The sequence below is a fragment of the Triticum urartu genome, chromosome 7A (genome assembly GCF_056163025.1).
Source record: "Triticum urartu cultivar PI428250 chromosome 7A, HENAU_Tu73, whole genome shotgun sequence".
Taxonomy (NCBI): domain Eukaryota; kingdom Viridiplantae; phylum Streptophyta; class Magnoliopsida; order Poales; family Poaceae; genus Triticum; species Triticum urartu.
The window spans coordinates 300013280-300030199 of NC_141879.1; the positions used below are offsets into that span (position 1 = coordinate 300013280).

General features: G+C 45.9%; 2 protein-coding genes across 2 annotated transcripts; both read right to left on the minus strand.

The window, feature by feature from the left end:
• Positions 1-9112: 9112 nt before the first annotated feature.
• Positions 9113-9769, minus strand: LOC147959370 (uncharacterized). The gene has a single exon (XM_087534423.1). It carries the CDS (start codon positions 9722-9724, stop codon positions 9113-9115), a length of 612 nt encoding a protein of 203 aa, XP_087390549.1. The 5' UTR covers positions 9725-9769.
• Positions 9770-11398: 1629 nt separating this feature from the next.
• LOC125524406 (protein SHORT INTERNODES 1-like) lies at positions 11399-15675 on the minus strand. Its single transcript, XM_048689459.2, has 2 exons — positions 14744-15675; positions 11399-14587 (listed from the first exon to the last, which is right to left on the minus strand). Exons 1-2 carry the CDS (start codon positions 15294-15296, stop codon positions 14193-14195), a joined length of 948 nt encoding a protein of 315 aa, XP_048545416.1. The 5' UTR covers positions 15297-15675; the 3' UTR covers positions 11399-14192.
• Positions 15676-16920: the final 1245 nt, after the last annotated feature.

Below are 16920 nucleotides of genomic sequence, written 5' to 3' on the forward strand. Positions count from 1 at the left end.
AGCATTGACTAGTAGACTTATTATGAGGAATATCACATTCATTAAATCTATAGAGAGAATTTACCTCTACTACCTACGTCGGATTATCAAGACCATGTATTTCTTCAATAGGTGGTAAATTCTTAACATCTTCAGCTTGTATACCTTTTCTTTCATAGATTTCTTTGCCTCTTGCATATCTTCAGAACTGAGAAATAGAATACCTCTTTTCTTCAGAGTTGGCTTAGGAGGTGGTTCGGGAAGAGTTCAATCATTATCATTACTCAATATATTATTCAATAGCACTTCAACTTGTTCAATAGTTAGTTCCCTGAAAACATAACCAACACAACTATCTAGGTGGTCCCTAGAAGCATCGGTTAGTCCAATATAAAAGATATCAAGTATTTCATTTTTATTGAGAGGATGACTGGGCAAAGCATTAAGTAATTGGAGAAGCCTCACCCAAGCTTGTGGGAGACTCTCTTCTTCAATTTGCACAAAGTTAAATATTTCCTGTAAGGCAGCTTGTTTCTTATGAGCAGGAAAATATTTTTCAGAGAAGTAATAAATCATATCCTGGGGACTACGCACACAACCAGGAGCAAGAGAATTAAACCATATCTTAGCATCACCCTTTAATGAGAAAGGAAACAACTTAAGAATATAGTAATAGCGAATCTTTTCCTCATGAGCAAACAAGGTGGCTATATCATTCAATTTAGTAACATGTGCCACAACAGTTTCAAATTCATAACCATGGAAAGGATCAGATTCAACCAAAGTAATTAACCCAGGATCAACAGAGAATTCATAATCCTTATCAGTAACAAAGATAGGTGAAGTTGCATCCTTAGGATCATATTGCATTCTAGCATTCAAAGATTTTTCTTTCCACTTGCATAATAATTTCTTAAGATCATATCTATCCTTACAAGTAAGAAAGTCCCTAGCTACCTCTCCATCCATAACATAACCCTTGGGCATAACATGAATTTCATATCTAGGACAGCTAACCTTATCAGGTGTTTCAAAATTTTCAGTTTCAATAATTTCATCAGTTTCAGAAATATCATCATCTTTCAACATTCTCAATATCATTAACTCTAGCAATTTGTTCATCAAGAAATTCACCCAGTGGCACAGTATTATCAAACAAAGTAGTGGTATCATCATAAGCATCATGTATAGCAGAAGTAGCATCATCAATAACATGCGACATATCATACTCAATAGCAGGTGTAAGTGTCGCAAGTTTACTCAAAACAGAAGGTGAGTTAAGTGCAGAGCTAGATGGCAGTTTCTTACCTCCCCTCGTTCTAGACGGAAAAATCTTGGTTTTGGTATCTTTCAAATTCCTCATGGTGATCAACAGATATTAATCCCAAGTGACTCAAAGAATAGAGCTATGCTCCCTGGCAACGGCGCCAGAAAAAGGTCTTGATAACCCACAAGTATAGGGGATCACAACAGTTTTCGAGGGTAGAGTATTCAACCCAAATTTATTGATTCGACACAAGGGGAGCCAAAGAATATTCTCAAGCATTAGAAGCTGAGTTGTCAATTCAACCACTTGAAAGACTTAATATCCGCGGCAAAGTATTTAGTAGCAAAGTAATATGGAAGTAACGGTACCGGTGGCAAAAGTAACATTAGCAGTTTTGTAGTGATTGTAACAGCAACATCAATGAAAGTAACTTAGCAAAGATCAATATGTGAAAATCTCATAGGCAATGGATCGGCAATGATAATTGTGTCGGATGATATTCATCACGTAGCAGTCATAACCAAGGGTGACACAGAGCTAGCTCCAATTCATCAATATAATGTAGGCATGTATTCCGTATATAGTCATACGTGCTTATGGAAAATAACTTGCATGACATCTTTTGTCTTACCCTCCCGTGGCAACGGGGTCCTAATGGAAACTAAGGGATATTAAGGCCTCCTTTTAATAGAGAACTGGACCAAAGCATTAGCACTTAGTGAATACATGAACTCCTCAAACTACGGTAACCACCGAAAAGAATCCCAATTATTGTCACCTTGGGGTATGCGGATCATAACTCATAATAGGTGTCTACAACTTGCAAGATAGGATCAAGAACACAAAATATTCATGAAAACATAATAGGTTCAGATCCGAAATCATGGCACTCGGGGCCTAGTGACAAGCATTAAGCATAGCAAAGTCGTAGCAACATCAATCTCAGAACATAGTGGATACTAGGGATCAAACCCTAACAAAACTAACTCGATTACATGATAAATCTCACCCAACCCATCACCGTCCAGCAAGCCTACGATGGAATTACTCACACAAGGCGGTGAGCATCATGAAATTGGTGATGGAGGAAGGTTGGTGATGATGATGGCGACGAATCCCCCTCTCCGGAGCCCCGAACGGACTCCAGATTAGCCCTCCTGATGAAGAACGGGAGGCAAAGGCGGCTCCGTATCGTAAAACACGATGAATCCTTCTGTCTGATTTTTCTCTCCGTGAAAAGGTACTTATAGAGTTGGAATTAGGGTCGGAGGAGCTTTAGGGGGCCCACAAGCCTGCAGGGCACGCCCTAGGGGGTGGGCGCCCCCCCAGGGCTTCTGACCTCTGGGTGGCCCCCCTCTAGTTGATTCTTGCGCCAATATTTTTATAATATTCCAAAAATATTCTCCATAAATTTTCAGGTCAATCTGAGAACTTTTATTTCTGCACATGGCAATTTTGCTGAAAACAGTGTCAGTCCGGGTTAGTTCCATTCAAATCATGCAAGTTAGAGTCCAAAACAAGGGCAAAAGAGTTTGGAAAAGTAGATACGATGGAGACGTATCAGGGAGTCGCTAGATCGGAAGTTCCACCGCCGCAAGCCTCTATAGCCACGAAAAACTAACCTTGACCCCGTTCCGGCACTCCGCCAGAGTGGGAAATCATCACCGGAGGCCATCTTCATCATCCCTATGGTCTCCATGATGAGGAGGGAGTAGTCCACCACCCTCAGGGATGAGGGTTTGTACTAGTAGCTATGTGTTTAATCTCTCTCTCTCTCTCTCTCTCTCTTTTCGTGTTCTTGAGATGTCATGATCTTGATGTATCGCGGACTTTGTTAATATAGTTCGATCATATGGTGTTTTCCCCTCTCTATCTTGTTGTGAATTGAGTTTTCCCTTTGAGATTTTGTTTTATTGGATTGAATACTTTTATGGATTTGAGGGAACTTGATGTATGTCATGCTATGTATACCCGTGGTGACAATGGGGTATCATATTGATTCACTTGATATGTGTTTTGGCACTCAACTCGCGGATTCCCGAGGTGACATTGGAGTAATCTATGCGTAGGGGTTGATGCACGTTCTCGTCTTTGTTTCTTCGGTAGAAATATTGTGGCACTCTTTGAAGTTCTTTGTGTTGGATTGATTATTATGAATCTGAAATTGTTTGATGCATATCCTATAATCAACTCACGGATACTCACGGTGACATTGGAGTATCTAGGTGACATTAGAGTTGGTTGATGTGTATCATATGGTGTTATTTTAGTACGAACTCTTGGTTAGATCGATCGGAAAGAATAGCTTGGTGTTATTTTAGTACGAACTCTAGGATAGATTGATCGGAAAGAATAGTTTTGACATGGTTTCGTACCCTACAAACAATTTCTTCTGATGTTCTCCTAGATAGGAACTTTGGAGTGATTCTTCGTCGCACGTTGAGAGATGGTTATATGATCCAATTATATTAGCATTGTTGAGAGATTTCACTAGCGAAAGTACAGACCCTAGGCCTCATTTTCAAGCATTGCAATACCGTTTGTGCTCATTTTTGTTACTTGCTACATTGCTGTTTTTTATTATTCTTATTACGAAAATCAATATCTACTATCATTACTACACTTGCATCATCATCTCTTCGCCCAACTAGTGCACATATGCAAATTACCATTGTATTTAGTTTGTTGGCGACACAAGAGACTCTTTGTTATTTGGTTGCAGTGTTGTTTGAGAGAGATCATCTTCATCCTACACCTCCCACGGATTGATATACCTTAGGTCATCCACTTGAGGAAAAACTGCTACTGTTCTACAAAACTATGCGCTTGGAGGCCCAACACGAGTCTACAAGAATTGTGTAGTAGATATCATAGGGTTCTTCCTTTTCATTGACGAGATGCCGAGTCGCGGTGGTAAAGCTGCTTCTAGCGGATAATTGTGGTTGTTGCCCTCAGCCTCTTAAAATGTGCTCGTTGTTACTATGTTAAGTATGTAGATATAGACCATATGGTTGTCAAAATTGTGAAGTGTCGTCTTACCAAGATCCACCTTTTGTCGAATAGTGTCAGCACTATATATGTTACTCAAATGTTGTCAGCCAAGTTCTTAACTTTTCATCAAAAGTATTAATATCGTACACAGTTCATTCAGTTTAAGCGCGTGCCCTGTAGAGTAGAGGATGTCCATGTTTTCGACATGGCGATCAAAACCGATATCTAAAAGGAATTTGCATATTAATTATTCATATTGCATATTGAGATAATATATGGATAGGCCAGCCCATACAATTGACATATTTGACATGCATAAACAAATCAATAGTTCGTTGAGTAGTTTACAAACCATTAGCTCGCTAATTTACAAGAATATAATGAACCACACACGTACAAAGAGCTATTGTGCACTTGATGTCAACTCACCACGCATAGCAGCCATCGTCCATCAGCGTGTTGATCATGGGCTCAGTGGGAGCAGAGGCCGCCAAGTCGATGACCTACACACCTTGATCAATCGAGGCTGGGGCACACTCGACATCATGGATCGCCTGTACTGCCTCGGGCGCAGCGCTCACCAGGGCTATCGCGATCGCCGGGTCTGCCCCGGCAACGTCTGACAAGATGACGTTGGCTCTCGCCAGTGCTACCGTGACGCCCCCAGGAATGCCTCGGCGACGTTCGGTGTTGTGCCCTCCTCCATTTGGGACATAAGCGTGCGCGTCATGCGGTGACCGCCACTGCCGCAATTGTCCTTGGGTCGTCCCGGTTCCTGCTCCGCCACCCGCACCATCCGCCGAACTCTGCGCCAAGCTAGCAGTATCGCCCGCTGGCGAACCCTGTTCACTTTTAGGACGACCCTGGCTAACTTGGCGGCTTGCTCGTACCGCGTTTCCTGCTTCCTCTGGCCGTTGTCGGGAGAGGCGGCGGCATGGCCGTCGACCACCAAGCCGACCATCGTTCCATCAGCCTCGATTCCACCGTCGTGCAACTCCATCTTGTCGTCGGCCGTTGGGGGTATGCCAGGTGGACTGGGATGTACAACCGCTCCCGCACCTGCGGTGGCGTGCCGCGTCTAGCCAGCGGCGACATAGCAGGCTGCCCGCGGGAAGAGCTCGCTCCGGCGCTGAACTTCCCGTTCTTTCCTCCCTTCCAATTGAAGAATCCCATGGCTGACTGGATGCTTGCTGGCTGGCTAGGGTTTGCTAGCCGTCGGTGAGGGAGCAAAGGCGCCCAGATGTGGACGAGGGTTGTGGATGAGGCCGGCCCCGCCGCACGTGTCCATTAAAAAGGACGGGCACGCGGCCCTTCTACACAGTGCCAGGTGGGCCCGGTGTCGGTGGTCATCATAAATATGACTGTGGGCGGTAGTTGGGAGGCCGACATGCGGGGCCATGGCGGACACCGAGGGGGTGCGCCACGCGTCCGCTTCGCGTCTGCGTCGACGCATTTCAGTCGCAATTTTGGACAGGAAATATGTCTGCGCGAACATAAAACGAACGTCTAGGAATGGGTCGACGCGTTGGGACAACATTTTTGTTCACGACGATTCAAACAGACGTGGGCAGACGAAATAGGTCATCTGGTTAGAGTTGCTCTTACTCGTAAGCCGTCAGCGGAACGAGTCGTCTTCCTCCCCCACCTCAAAGTTTAACAGGATGTTCCATAGCTTGAACGATCAGCGATAGCGGGGATCGAGGGGGTGCCACACAAATCGTGAATCCAATTTTAGGTGGATTAGTGGGCGATGTGTATCCCAAAAGCAATTTCTCTAATTTGAATCTAATTTCTTACAAATAGAAGGAACCCCGCGAATTTTTCTGTATTTCTTCACGAGCATGCACATTACTGCATTGAAACAAAGTCAGTACCGCTTCTAAGCTGACCTCTCTTTCCAACTAAAGAAAATGGGTCCTATTATATTTGAACCCCCAAAGGAGCATTGATGCTTAAGACGTACACATAGTACTAGTATATGCTACTCCCCCTTTAACTAATCTGCAAAATTAGTTCATCATTTATACGCAAGTACCAGGTACCAGAGTAATAATACTAGTCCGCAGAGCGTGGTTTCAGCCAAAATTTAGGTACTCTCCTAGCTTAATTACGACTGGACTGGATCACTCAGAAGCCTGTATGCACTTGGCGGGCCATGTGGATCGAGTTACTGCGTTCTGCAGCAGTACTACCTCCATGGACACGGATGGTAATTACACCAATGAACTCGATGATTTGATCCACCTCGCAGTGACCTGAACAGGAGATTGGTCGACCGATGCATGAATCAATACCTTGAAATAAACGGCACTAAACGCCCCTGCAAACCCTGGCGATTCCGCAGGGTTTTTGACGTATGGGGCACGTGAATCCTTAGGCCTTGGCACCAACTCACTAGACGTAGTAGGAGTACTTGTCGGGACCATGCCGGCATCGCCTTCTCCCCACCCTAAGGATTCCTCATGAAGAGCCCTACGTGCCGTAGATCTCCAGCTACGCTGCAATATTGCACTCCGTCGCCACTCGCCTCCCTCTGCCTCGAGATCTCCCCATCTTTCTCTCTCTCATTATAGGAGAAAGGAGGACCTGAGAGAAAAGGTTGTAGTAGTAGAGGCGAGATACACTGTAGCGGCGGCGATAAAGGTCGCCGATGACATTACGGTACACTGCTGCTGCGTGCATGCGCTTTTGAGCCTGTCATTCTGTCATGTGCGATGAATCATGGCGACGATACGTGTGCACTGTTAATTCTACCGTCTCTCCCCCCGGCCGTGAGAATATATATACATGGCCGTGTTCATGTAAACCACTGGTGGCGCCATCTTTACCGGCTCCGGCCGGCCGGCGTCCTCTCCTAGCCACTGTTTGATGTGAGGTAAAGGGATTGAACAGTGACTCGTGGCGCGCTTTTGCACCCGTCGCGTCGCTGCCGGGCTCGCTTGTTTCATCCTTGTATGGGGTAAGCGACTAGGGCCAAATTATGGGTGAAAATTAAGGAGGATGCATCTTGCACTTTATGTACTGATGTACTGAATACATCATGTCGACGCGTAAACTTGCACAGTGTCTACTAAATAGTTGTATTTTTTTGTGGGGATAAATAGTTGTAAATTGATAGAGTCAACGGGCAAGTCACCTAGTAGTAATAGTAGTATTTTTATTTTTAAACATCACTATATGGGGACTCTTATTGGTAGTAGCCCCTGAACCAACTGCCCTAGCTAGGTAGTCTTCACCATGTGTTTTGGAGTACTTTTTTGTGGGAAAATGCACCTTATTTGATTTGTCCTGTTTTTGCGGGTAGCTGGTTTACATGTGGAATTTCTTCAGGCAAAAAAATCTGATCACTACGTACGGGTACGGCGACGCCATTTAACAGTTTATTAACACAAAAGCTTTCACGTTGATACGATTCACGACCAGGACTTTGGTTGCACTCACAGATCGAAAGCTATTGCATTACCGTTTGCAAATGCACGTAAGGGTGATTCGGCGGCTATAATGCTAGATGCTTAAGCACATCCGCAAAGTAGTGCATGCTTTCTCCGTGTATTGTATACGTAGGAAATCTGTTAGTACAATATTTTAGATAAAAGTATATACTAGGTTAATTGTGGCTTGTGGCCCATGGAATCTTGCGGGAGAAAAATAATAACCAGTGCGAACAAAAATCTGAAATCGCTTTTGTTCGGTTACACTTATTATATATCGCGAGCCCATATCCAGATACGATGCAGTGCAAAGGGAATGTCGGTATTAATTTGCCAACAATGTACTAGTATATACTCCCTTCTTTCCGGTTTATAGGGTTTATTTCAAAATTTTAATTTTTCCATTTTATAAGGCTCAATTTGCTTGTTCTTCATCACATGTTCAGACTTCAAGGTGCATTAAATCATTGCATGCAAGTATTAAGAGAAAACTGATCAATGCATGTACTTTATGTATGCATGCATTGCAATTAATGCATTCGTAAACATAATTTTTTGAGGAAAACAAGAGCATTAATTGGGTGCTTTTGCAAACTACAAAAAATATTTCACCACTCATCATCTATCTTGATTGGTGAGATTTTTGAATTGAGCCTTATAAACGGAAAGGAGGGAGTAAGTAACTGACAAAGCAGGTCTTATCATCGCCTCCTCCTTCAAGAAAAGCTAGGGTTCGTGCCTCTCACCGACTCTGCCGCAGGTCCGCCTCGTCTCCGGTGGCCCTAGGGCCATGGAGCGCGGTGGATCCCGGCAAGGACCGACGGGAGGGCTCCGTTGTTAGTCGTTCCTTTGAGATTTGTTAGGGTTTGTGTCCTGCTTAGTAAGGCGAGACGGCGACAGCTTCCTGAAGATGAAACAAAGGTCTCCCTGCCTAGTCCCCGTTCCAGTGGTATGTCTAGTATCGTTGGTGGGCATCGGAGGTGTGTTTCCGATGGATCTATCCTCGATAGATTTGCTCGGATCTGGTTGTGGTTTGTCTATATTTGAGCGTCTTCAGGTCGGGTCTTTTCGATTTACGTTATTCTTCATCAACGGCGATTGATGTTCTGGTGTGCTGGTCCTACGGGGTCTTAGAGCAACTCTAGCAGACCCCGCAAAAATACGACCCGCAAAACGCGTTTGTGGGTTCACAAAAATCGCTTTTGCGGGTCAAAAACATACGCGTCCGAGCAGAACCCGTATCTAAACCTGCATAATTTGAAAAACTTCTTTCGCGGGAGAAATTGCACAAACACAGTTCATCACATACTACATTGTTCATCGCATACTACATAGTTCATCACACTACAAGCATACGTACTACGTTAAGATAGTACTAGGGGGTCGGATCTAAACGGCGGCGAGGTCGCGGCAACTGGACGACGCCGTGAAGCTCGCCGGACGCTCACTCCTCCTCGCCGGAGCTGCAGAGATCGACGAACTTCTCCGCCTGCTCCGCGCGGACGCGGCGCCACTCCTCGGCCTTCTCCTTGGCGACGAGGTTGGCGGCGACCGCCTGCCGCCACTCGAGGGCTTCGAGCTCCTCGGCATGGCGGCGGCGCTCCTCCTCCTCGCGCACGCTCCGCTCGGCGATGGCGGCGGCGACGGCGTCGAACTCCGCGACATAGTCCTTGGGCCCGACGACTCCGCGGCGGCCGAGCGGAGCGGGCTCCTCGGGATCCTCCTTCACCGGCACGAAGGGGAACGGCGTCGGCGGCTCCGGCTCGTCCTCCTCGTCCGACCACTCCCTCTTCACGGGGAGGAAGCCCGCGGCGGAGGAGGAGGAGGATCCGGCGTACGAAGAACGCGCGGAGGAGAACGATGCGCGTCGGCGGTCGTACTCCACCGTCTCGCGGCGGTCGAAGCTCGCCGGCGGCGAAAGCCCGCTGTTGGTCCACTTCCACGCGTCACGCTTCCTCGCGCCGTCGGACCGGACGCGCCGCTCGCGCTCCGGGTCCCTCTCCCGGCCGGATCTGCTGCCGGAGCCGCGTCCGGAGCTCCACATTCGCCCCCACATGGCGGCTGGAGGCGGGGCGGAGGGTCGCCGGCGGCGAGAAATTGGGAGAGGAGAAAGGGGAATCGGGTGGCTCGCGGCGGCGGGGGATAGGGTTTGGACCCGCAAAAGGGTCGCGGAACCGCACTTATAGTGCTCAGGAGGGGCGGTTTGCGGGCTGCGGCAAAAGTTTTTGCAGGCCGGGCAAGTATGCGAGGTCTGTTCTGGCCGCAAAATCGGCCCGAGCCCGCATACTCGCCGGAATTTTTGCGGGCCAGGCGTTTTGCGGGGTCTGCTAGAGTTGCTCTTAGCATGGCGACTTCCCGACTGTCTACTACAACAAGTTGTGCCCGACTTCGGCGCGGGAAGGGTGATGACGGCAGCCCGCCTTGGGCTCGCTTCAGTGCTTGTAATCGTCGCTAGGTGGTCTACGGATCTGGATGTAATTTTTATTATTTCTGGTGTTCGTTGTACTACCATGATGGAAGATTAATAGATCAAATGTTTTTTTTAAAAAAAAGCAGGTCTTATCATCGTTCTTTTTTGGCTATGTGCAACTAATGATGAACAGACCCGCAAAAAATAAAAATAAAACCAGGGCATAAATTAACAAGAGCAATAGCTTCGCAGCATTGACTTGGGTGCGTACGCACGGGAATGCATGAGCCAGAATCAGAAACGTATGCATGACACTTCTCTCGTAGGAGTCCGAAAGTCAGTGATTATTCCCCTCTCCCATGCCTTTTGATTGAAAGGAACACATGCCAAAGAGATGAGGCTGATCCAGATCATCCATGCATCTTTGCTAGCTGTTGCGTGACCAATACAATATACATATATGCACCGGCACCGGCCGACGACGATAGTGGCCCGGCTCCCGCCAGGTTTGTGTATGGAAAAGGATGGATCAAAAGAACGTATCCTTTGTAGTAACAAACACAGGAACTATAGTACTCCCCCAGTTTCAAAATAAGTGTCATGATGTTAGTTAATTTGAGCTAAAACCACAACACTTATTTTCGAACATAATTCTTCCCGCGACAGTTCATGTATTTCCTGTTGAGTTCCTGCATGCGTTCTAGAAGATTGCTCGATAGAAGATTCTTGGTGGAAATGGCACCATATGAAATCCCATTAATTAGCTTTTTGCCCAGCTCCAACAAAGAAATTCAAGCTAATTAAAATAGAGTATCTGAAGCTCATGTGCAAGCTTTATTCTGGTTTTGCTAGCAGCTGATAATTTCAAGCTACATATGGCTACCGAGAGATTGGCACATTTTGAACGGGCAAGTGGTAGCAAGTGAATATATATCAGGTGTTGGCAATATTCCGAACTTTCTATTCTTCCTTCTTTTCTCTCAAGTTCGGTAAAGTTGACGATCGACATAACAGTACCAAAAGGGTTAGGTAGTACAGTACCCTTGATATTCTAGATCTGCCTTAGGTCAGGCGTCTTGTCTAACTCCCATCCAAGCAGAATTATCTCCATGTGAAATGAAGAAGCACAGAAAAAACGCAGAATTGATTTTCATGTGCCCCACACTCGCATTACTACCATGTTTTTTTTTCTTCTGAAAATAGCATTACTACCATGTTATGAAGTAATTAATGGATTCCGCAAAAAAGTGTTTTTCTGCGCAAAAAAATTAGTTAATGGGTGAGTTAATTAAGCCTATATGCCGCCAAACTGCCGAGGCATAAAAGTAGATGCTTTATTAGTAAATCAAATGCTACATTGATTTTAATTTTTGTAAAAAAAATGGTAGCCATTTGACGAGTTTATTTGAAGTAAGGCCAACAAGCGAACAATACCGGTATAAAAGCAAGTTACCTATCCCAATAACAAAGAACAAGACTTAAATGATCATGTATTCTCCTACAAACCTATATAAAGATAAACTTAATTTCACTAAACTACCAATTTACTTTGTAACCATTCCATCCTCTATTATTTTAAGTTAAACAAAGAAAGTAGAAATGCAAACCAGCAATGATATCTTCATTTCACAAGACGTCTTTGTATACTGGATAAAAATATGAACAATGCTACTCTATGGAAAGTCCTATGGGTAAGAAACCACATCCAATGAATTTGAAATCAAACTTCCAAGATAAGGATAACAAGCGAAACGTTGTTAGGATGAAAATGAAGGGGCTGCTAAAAGTATCTAATTGTCTCGAGGAAACTTCTGAAACAACCAGCAATTGACAGTCAATCAATGTTTCATCTAAAATAATTGCAGAGAGCAGGCAATACATAAATTTCATTTGTAAAACATGATCATTTAGAAAACAAGATCATACCACACACGTTGCTGCGGGAAAACCTGTTAATGGAAATGTATAAATTGGTGATATATAACTAAGGCATAAGCAATTGTAGGAGTGTTCATGATTTATATTTAAAAACAATAAATCATATGAAGTGTGTAAAAAGAGAAAAACTTTTGGACTGAAGTTATTGAAATGCCATTTTCCAACAAAAATGTGGAGCATGAACTACATAGATATGCTCCATGTGTGAAACGCATATACCATACATTATAACACACAAAAATAAAAAATAAAAACAATGTGGTAACTTTTGATCCACGTGCATGACTTGCTGATGTGGCATGGTTGCATGGATAGATTAATTCAAAAGATGTAATTTATCACTAATTTTCAAGACTTGTTGATGTGGCATAGTTGCATGGTTAGAAAAAAAAATGTAGTGGGTTGGAACTATTTAGGAATAGAGGATCATCACCTTCAGGACAAGTTTAAACAAAGTAAACATAGAACACGAACTTTTACGGAAATTAAAATCAATGGTTTGCGGGCAGATGCTACAGCAATAACCCCTGTATAAAACACCTTAAAATATACAAATATATACACTATTTTTAAAATTTAGAGGAGAATTTAATCAAGTCGAAAAAATATAATATAGCTGGCATTACATGCACATAGCAGATTTAGGCCTACTGTTTGAAATTAAGCAATATACCATTACTATAGTGCAAAACTGAAAATAAGTAAGTGCACTCATTATTTCGGCTTTTGGAGGGAGTACTAAGCTTCTGAGTTCCCCTAAATGCTGTGTCGTACTACATAAATGAGGTGCAATTATGTTAGTACGTGACACATAATGTGTTGCACAGTTATGTCTTGAAAGGCAGAAGCTAACAAAGGTTTTCCCTCTTCCAAGTTCCAAAATAGAAGCTGCTTCTCTATAAGGACATTCTATGCTTTAAGGCAAACAAATGCAAAATGACCATCTTTGAAGATGGTAAAGAATGCTAAACATGAAGCCGGTACGACATAGAAGTATTTGTAGTTAACTAACAGAAGAGGCGACTCAAGCAAGATAACTCTGTGTAAGCATTTGCCTTTTGTCTTATCAAAACGTACTGTATCAAGATTAATTAGATTCCTTATGGGTAGATTAGATCTTTGATTCTGTTGGTATGTTTACCACTGAGGGTAATTTGGAGGAGCATGGGGAGGAGAGGACATGCAACATATAAATGAGGTACGTGCAGAACAATTAGCTGGGAATGGTAATATACGATACCTGATGCTAAACCAATTCCAGAACAAAATCTAGATATAATTTGAGAAAATCATAATAAGAGTGTTGGAAAAAAAAACAGTGTTCGAATGAAGAGAATAGATTACTATGCAATGTGACACCGATGGTATCAAAGCTCGGAGTTAGAAACAATCAAACCACGAACCTATGAAGAGAGGAGATCACAACTATATTTGTCTCTCAATCATCTCATCATTTGATCCTGGAGCATATGATGACCGGAAGAAATATCTCAACATTAAATCCTCTCCGTTCTACCCCCTAAAAAAATCCCTCTATATCTCTATCTCTCTCTTTCTCTCTCTAGCATAGCAAGAGTATAGCGATTATTCAGAGTTCAGACCAAATGAAGAGCCAAGTAATTAGTTGTACAAGCTAGAGCCTATAGCTAGGGTGCTAGGGCTCAGCTTTTGAAGAGCAAAGATAAAGCAAAGGCGTGACACCTTATGGAAGAGCTAGACACAGGATTAGAAGCTACCTAGTAGGCCTAGTAGTAGTATTAAGAGCAAAGGCAAATGCATCCAGAACTGTAGTAAGCCACGGACAGGGAACGGCATCATCGCCACCATTGATGCAAACCAGCATGAGAGAGAGAGAGAGAGAGAGAGAGAGAGAGAGAGTATATCAATCAAACCATTCTCTATCAAGGCAAAGCAGGCAGCCAAACTAATCAACTGTCAGATTTCAATTTTTAATCATTGTTTGTTCCCTAGCTAGTTCCAGCTTTATTAGCTGACCTGACCTGATGAACTAAAGAAAACCAGCGCATCAATTTATGTATGCATCAACAAGATCAATCGAAGCCATCATGTCGATCGATCGCAGCAGCAGCAGCATTATCTAAGAATTTCAGAGTTAACGGTAAAGCGAACCAAGGCATGGCGTCTAAAGCGCGCGATGAGGTGACCTTGCCTATGATCACCTCGGGTGGTGGCCGTGGAAGAATGGCGCGCCGCCGTAAGCACCGTACGGGCCGGGCGTGGGATACGGGTCCATCACCACAGCCGATGACGACACTGCAGCGGCACCCGTAGATCCGCTGCCTCCTTCGGCGCCGCCAGCAGCTGCCGTGCTCGGGGAGGAACCTTCGACGGCGTGGTGACCGGTGCGGGTCCCGCCGGTGATGGAGGTGTCTGGGCCTACGTCGTGCAGGATGCCCTTGAAGACGTGGCCGCCGATGCTGACGGTGGTCTGGTACGCCACCTCGGCCTCGGCTTCGTCGACCGGGCCCAGCCGCACACAGCGGAACACCGCCTCTGAGCTCACCTCCCGCGGGAACCTGTCGGCCGCCATCATCTGCTGCTGATGCTCCCCTAAACCATCAACCATTCAACACACTGGATTCCATCAAGCTCACGATCTCTCGCTCTTTTGAGCTGAGGTGTACAAAAAGGAAAGAGAAATAGCTAGCTAGTGTGGTGTGGTGTGGGTGCAGTGCACTAGATTAGATAGACTATAAGAGAGAGTACCTGAGGAAGTAGTGGTAGGGGTGGTGGAGGAGGGCTGGCCGGCTTCGCGAGGGCGCTTGAACGGCTCGGCGGAGGTCTGCCCCTGCGGCTGCTGGTGATGTCGCTCGCGGCGGCGGGCGGCAGGGACCCACGTCGACTTGACGTGGGTGGCGCAGTCGAAGCCGCGGCTCTTGCAGCAGGTGCGGCAGCGCATGTGGGGGCAGTCCTTCTTGGCCTGGTTGCCGCAGTCCTGGCAGCTGATTGTGCCCGCGCCCGCGCCAGCGCCAGACCCTCTCCCTCCGCCCCGCGACGAAGACCCGGATGCGGCCGGGTCATCGGCGAAGCGGATGATGCTGGAGGAGGCGCCGCCGTAGAACTGGTGCTGCTGCTGCTCGTGCTGCGGCTGCGGCTGCCCCTGCCATAGCTGGAACCCGCCGCGCGATGGGGTGGTGGCGTAGAGGAAGGCGGCCGCGGAGGAAGACGAGGAGGGGTTGATGCCGGGAGGGTGGCTGCCGTCGTCGTCGCGTCCGCCGCGGCTGTGGTGGCCTCCTCCGCCTAGAGGGAATCCCGCCATGCGCCCAGATCCATAGATCGCGGCTGTATCGCCCGGCCTCTACTGTCTACGCCCGAGTCCCCGCGGCATGCGTGAAAAATCTGCGCCTTAACTACTCCTTGGCAGCACCTACGCGCCTGCTCTTCTCCGATGTCTCGGCGCGGCAGCTTGATCGAGCTGCTGCCTGCTGCCTGCTGCCTGCCGCGGCTACTGGTAGCTGGCTCGTGTGTAACCGCGCGCGGTGGGTTAAATTTTTGGCTTGTCTGCGCGTACGGTGGTGGTGGGGGTGGGGAGGACGGGGACGGACGGAGGCAGCTTTTTGGGGGAGAGGAGAGTGATGGAGGAAAGGGAAGGGAGGGAGTTAAGATAGGGGAAGGAGGCGACAGAGAGGGCCTGCCACGCCGCCAACGAGCCTGCTGCACGCTCCCATTTATTTCCCGAGCCCGCCGTCTCGCTCTCTCTCTACCTCTGATTCTCTGATGGTGCTGTCAACTTCGGAAAACAAAACACACGTCGCTGTTGCAAAAACAAATGAAAACAGGTGCGGTGCAGTGAAACAAAACAATTGCTCCGACTATGGAGCAGTACGTACGTAGTACCAGCTGAACAAGACCCGTTTCGGAAAATGAAACGTTTCCAACCGGCCGAGTGTTGTGTCGGTCGCGAGGGGCTCGTTGGATCTCTTCAGATATGAAGATCCTCGTTTTGCCATGTTTCCATTTGAACGTCCTACACGTTTCTTCCACGGTTTTTGCTGCAACCGTTCACAGAGGTTGCAAAACATTTCGTGTGAGGAATAGAGAGGAGCGGGGGCGGTGGGCAGCGGTGGCGCCTGGAGATCGGGTGTGGCGGTTCGTTCGCGACTAATGACGTCCCCGGAAGGTAACTTTTCTCGCTCTCCCCTTGTTTCTCCTCTCCTAACCCCCCCCCCCCCTCCCCCCTCCCCCCCCCCCCCCCCCCCCACACACACACCACCACCCATACTGGTGTTTCTGATGGTGGGGGTCGCCAACGTTCTGGCAGGGGGCGGAGATGATGGTTTCTGGTTATGCTCCATAGATTAGGTTTAAAGCAGAGGATTGGGCTTTCTGGGGATTTGTTCCTCCATGGTCCAGGGTTGAATAGATCTCGCTACAAGTAGGAGTGGGGTTTGGAGATTGTATTGCCAAAATAGATGCAACATTTTTTATACTACCTGAGATGATCTTCTATTTTTTGTTGTGATGATGTGATATTATATGTCAGGAATATCCTTTGTGCATAGAGTGTTTTGGATATGATTTTCTATGATGTTGAATCGTGCATGTAACATCCTAAATTTTCAATTTGGAATGTTATACATTAGGTCATCATGCATATCATATTTTATTTTTCTTTTGGTTTTGATTCTAGAAAATCCTAAGCAACTCAAGGACCCACGGAGAGAGTTGGGGATTTCGTTATTCACATATTTGAGTCTTCTCAAATTATGTAAACAAGATCATTTAATTTTATTTATTTTATCATTAATTATTTCTATTACAAAAATATGAGAGAGGGAATAAAATGACTTTCCCAAAATATAGAAATATTGAGGATTTAATAAAAAAATCAAATAAATTTTATTTCGGAGTTTTTCGGTATTTTATTTGAATTTAGGAAAAAT

Bases quoted from the DNA above. Each gene is read 5' to 3' on its own strand.
- LOC147959370 (XM_087534423.1), bottom strand. From the start codon at position 9,724: ATGTGGGGGCGAATGTGGAGCTCCGGACGCGGCTCCGGCAGCAGATCC.
- LOC125524406 (XM_048689459.2), bottom strand. From the start codon at position 15,296: ATGGCGGGATTCCCTCTAGGCGGAGGAGGCCACCACAGCCGCGGCGGA. The intron at 14,588-14,743 runs GTACTCTCTCTT...TTGATGGTTTAG, and splicing joins CCCTACCACTACTTCCTCAG to GGGAGCATCAGCAGCAGATG.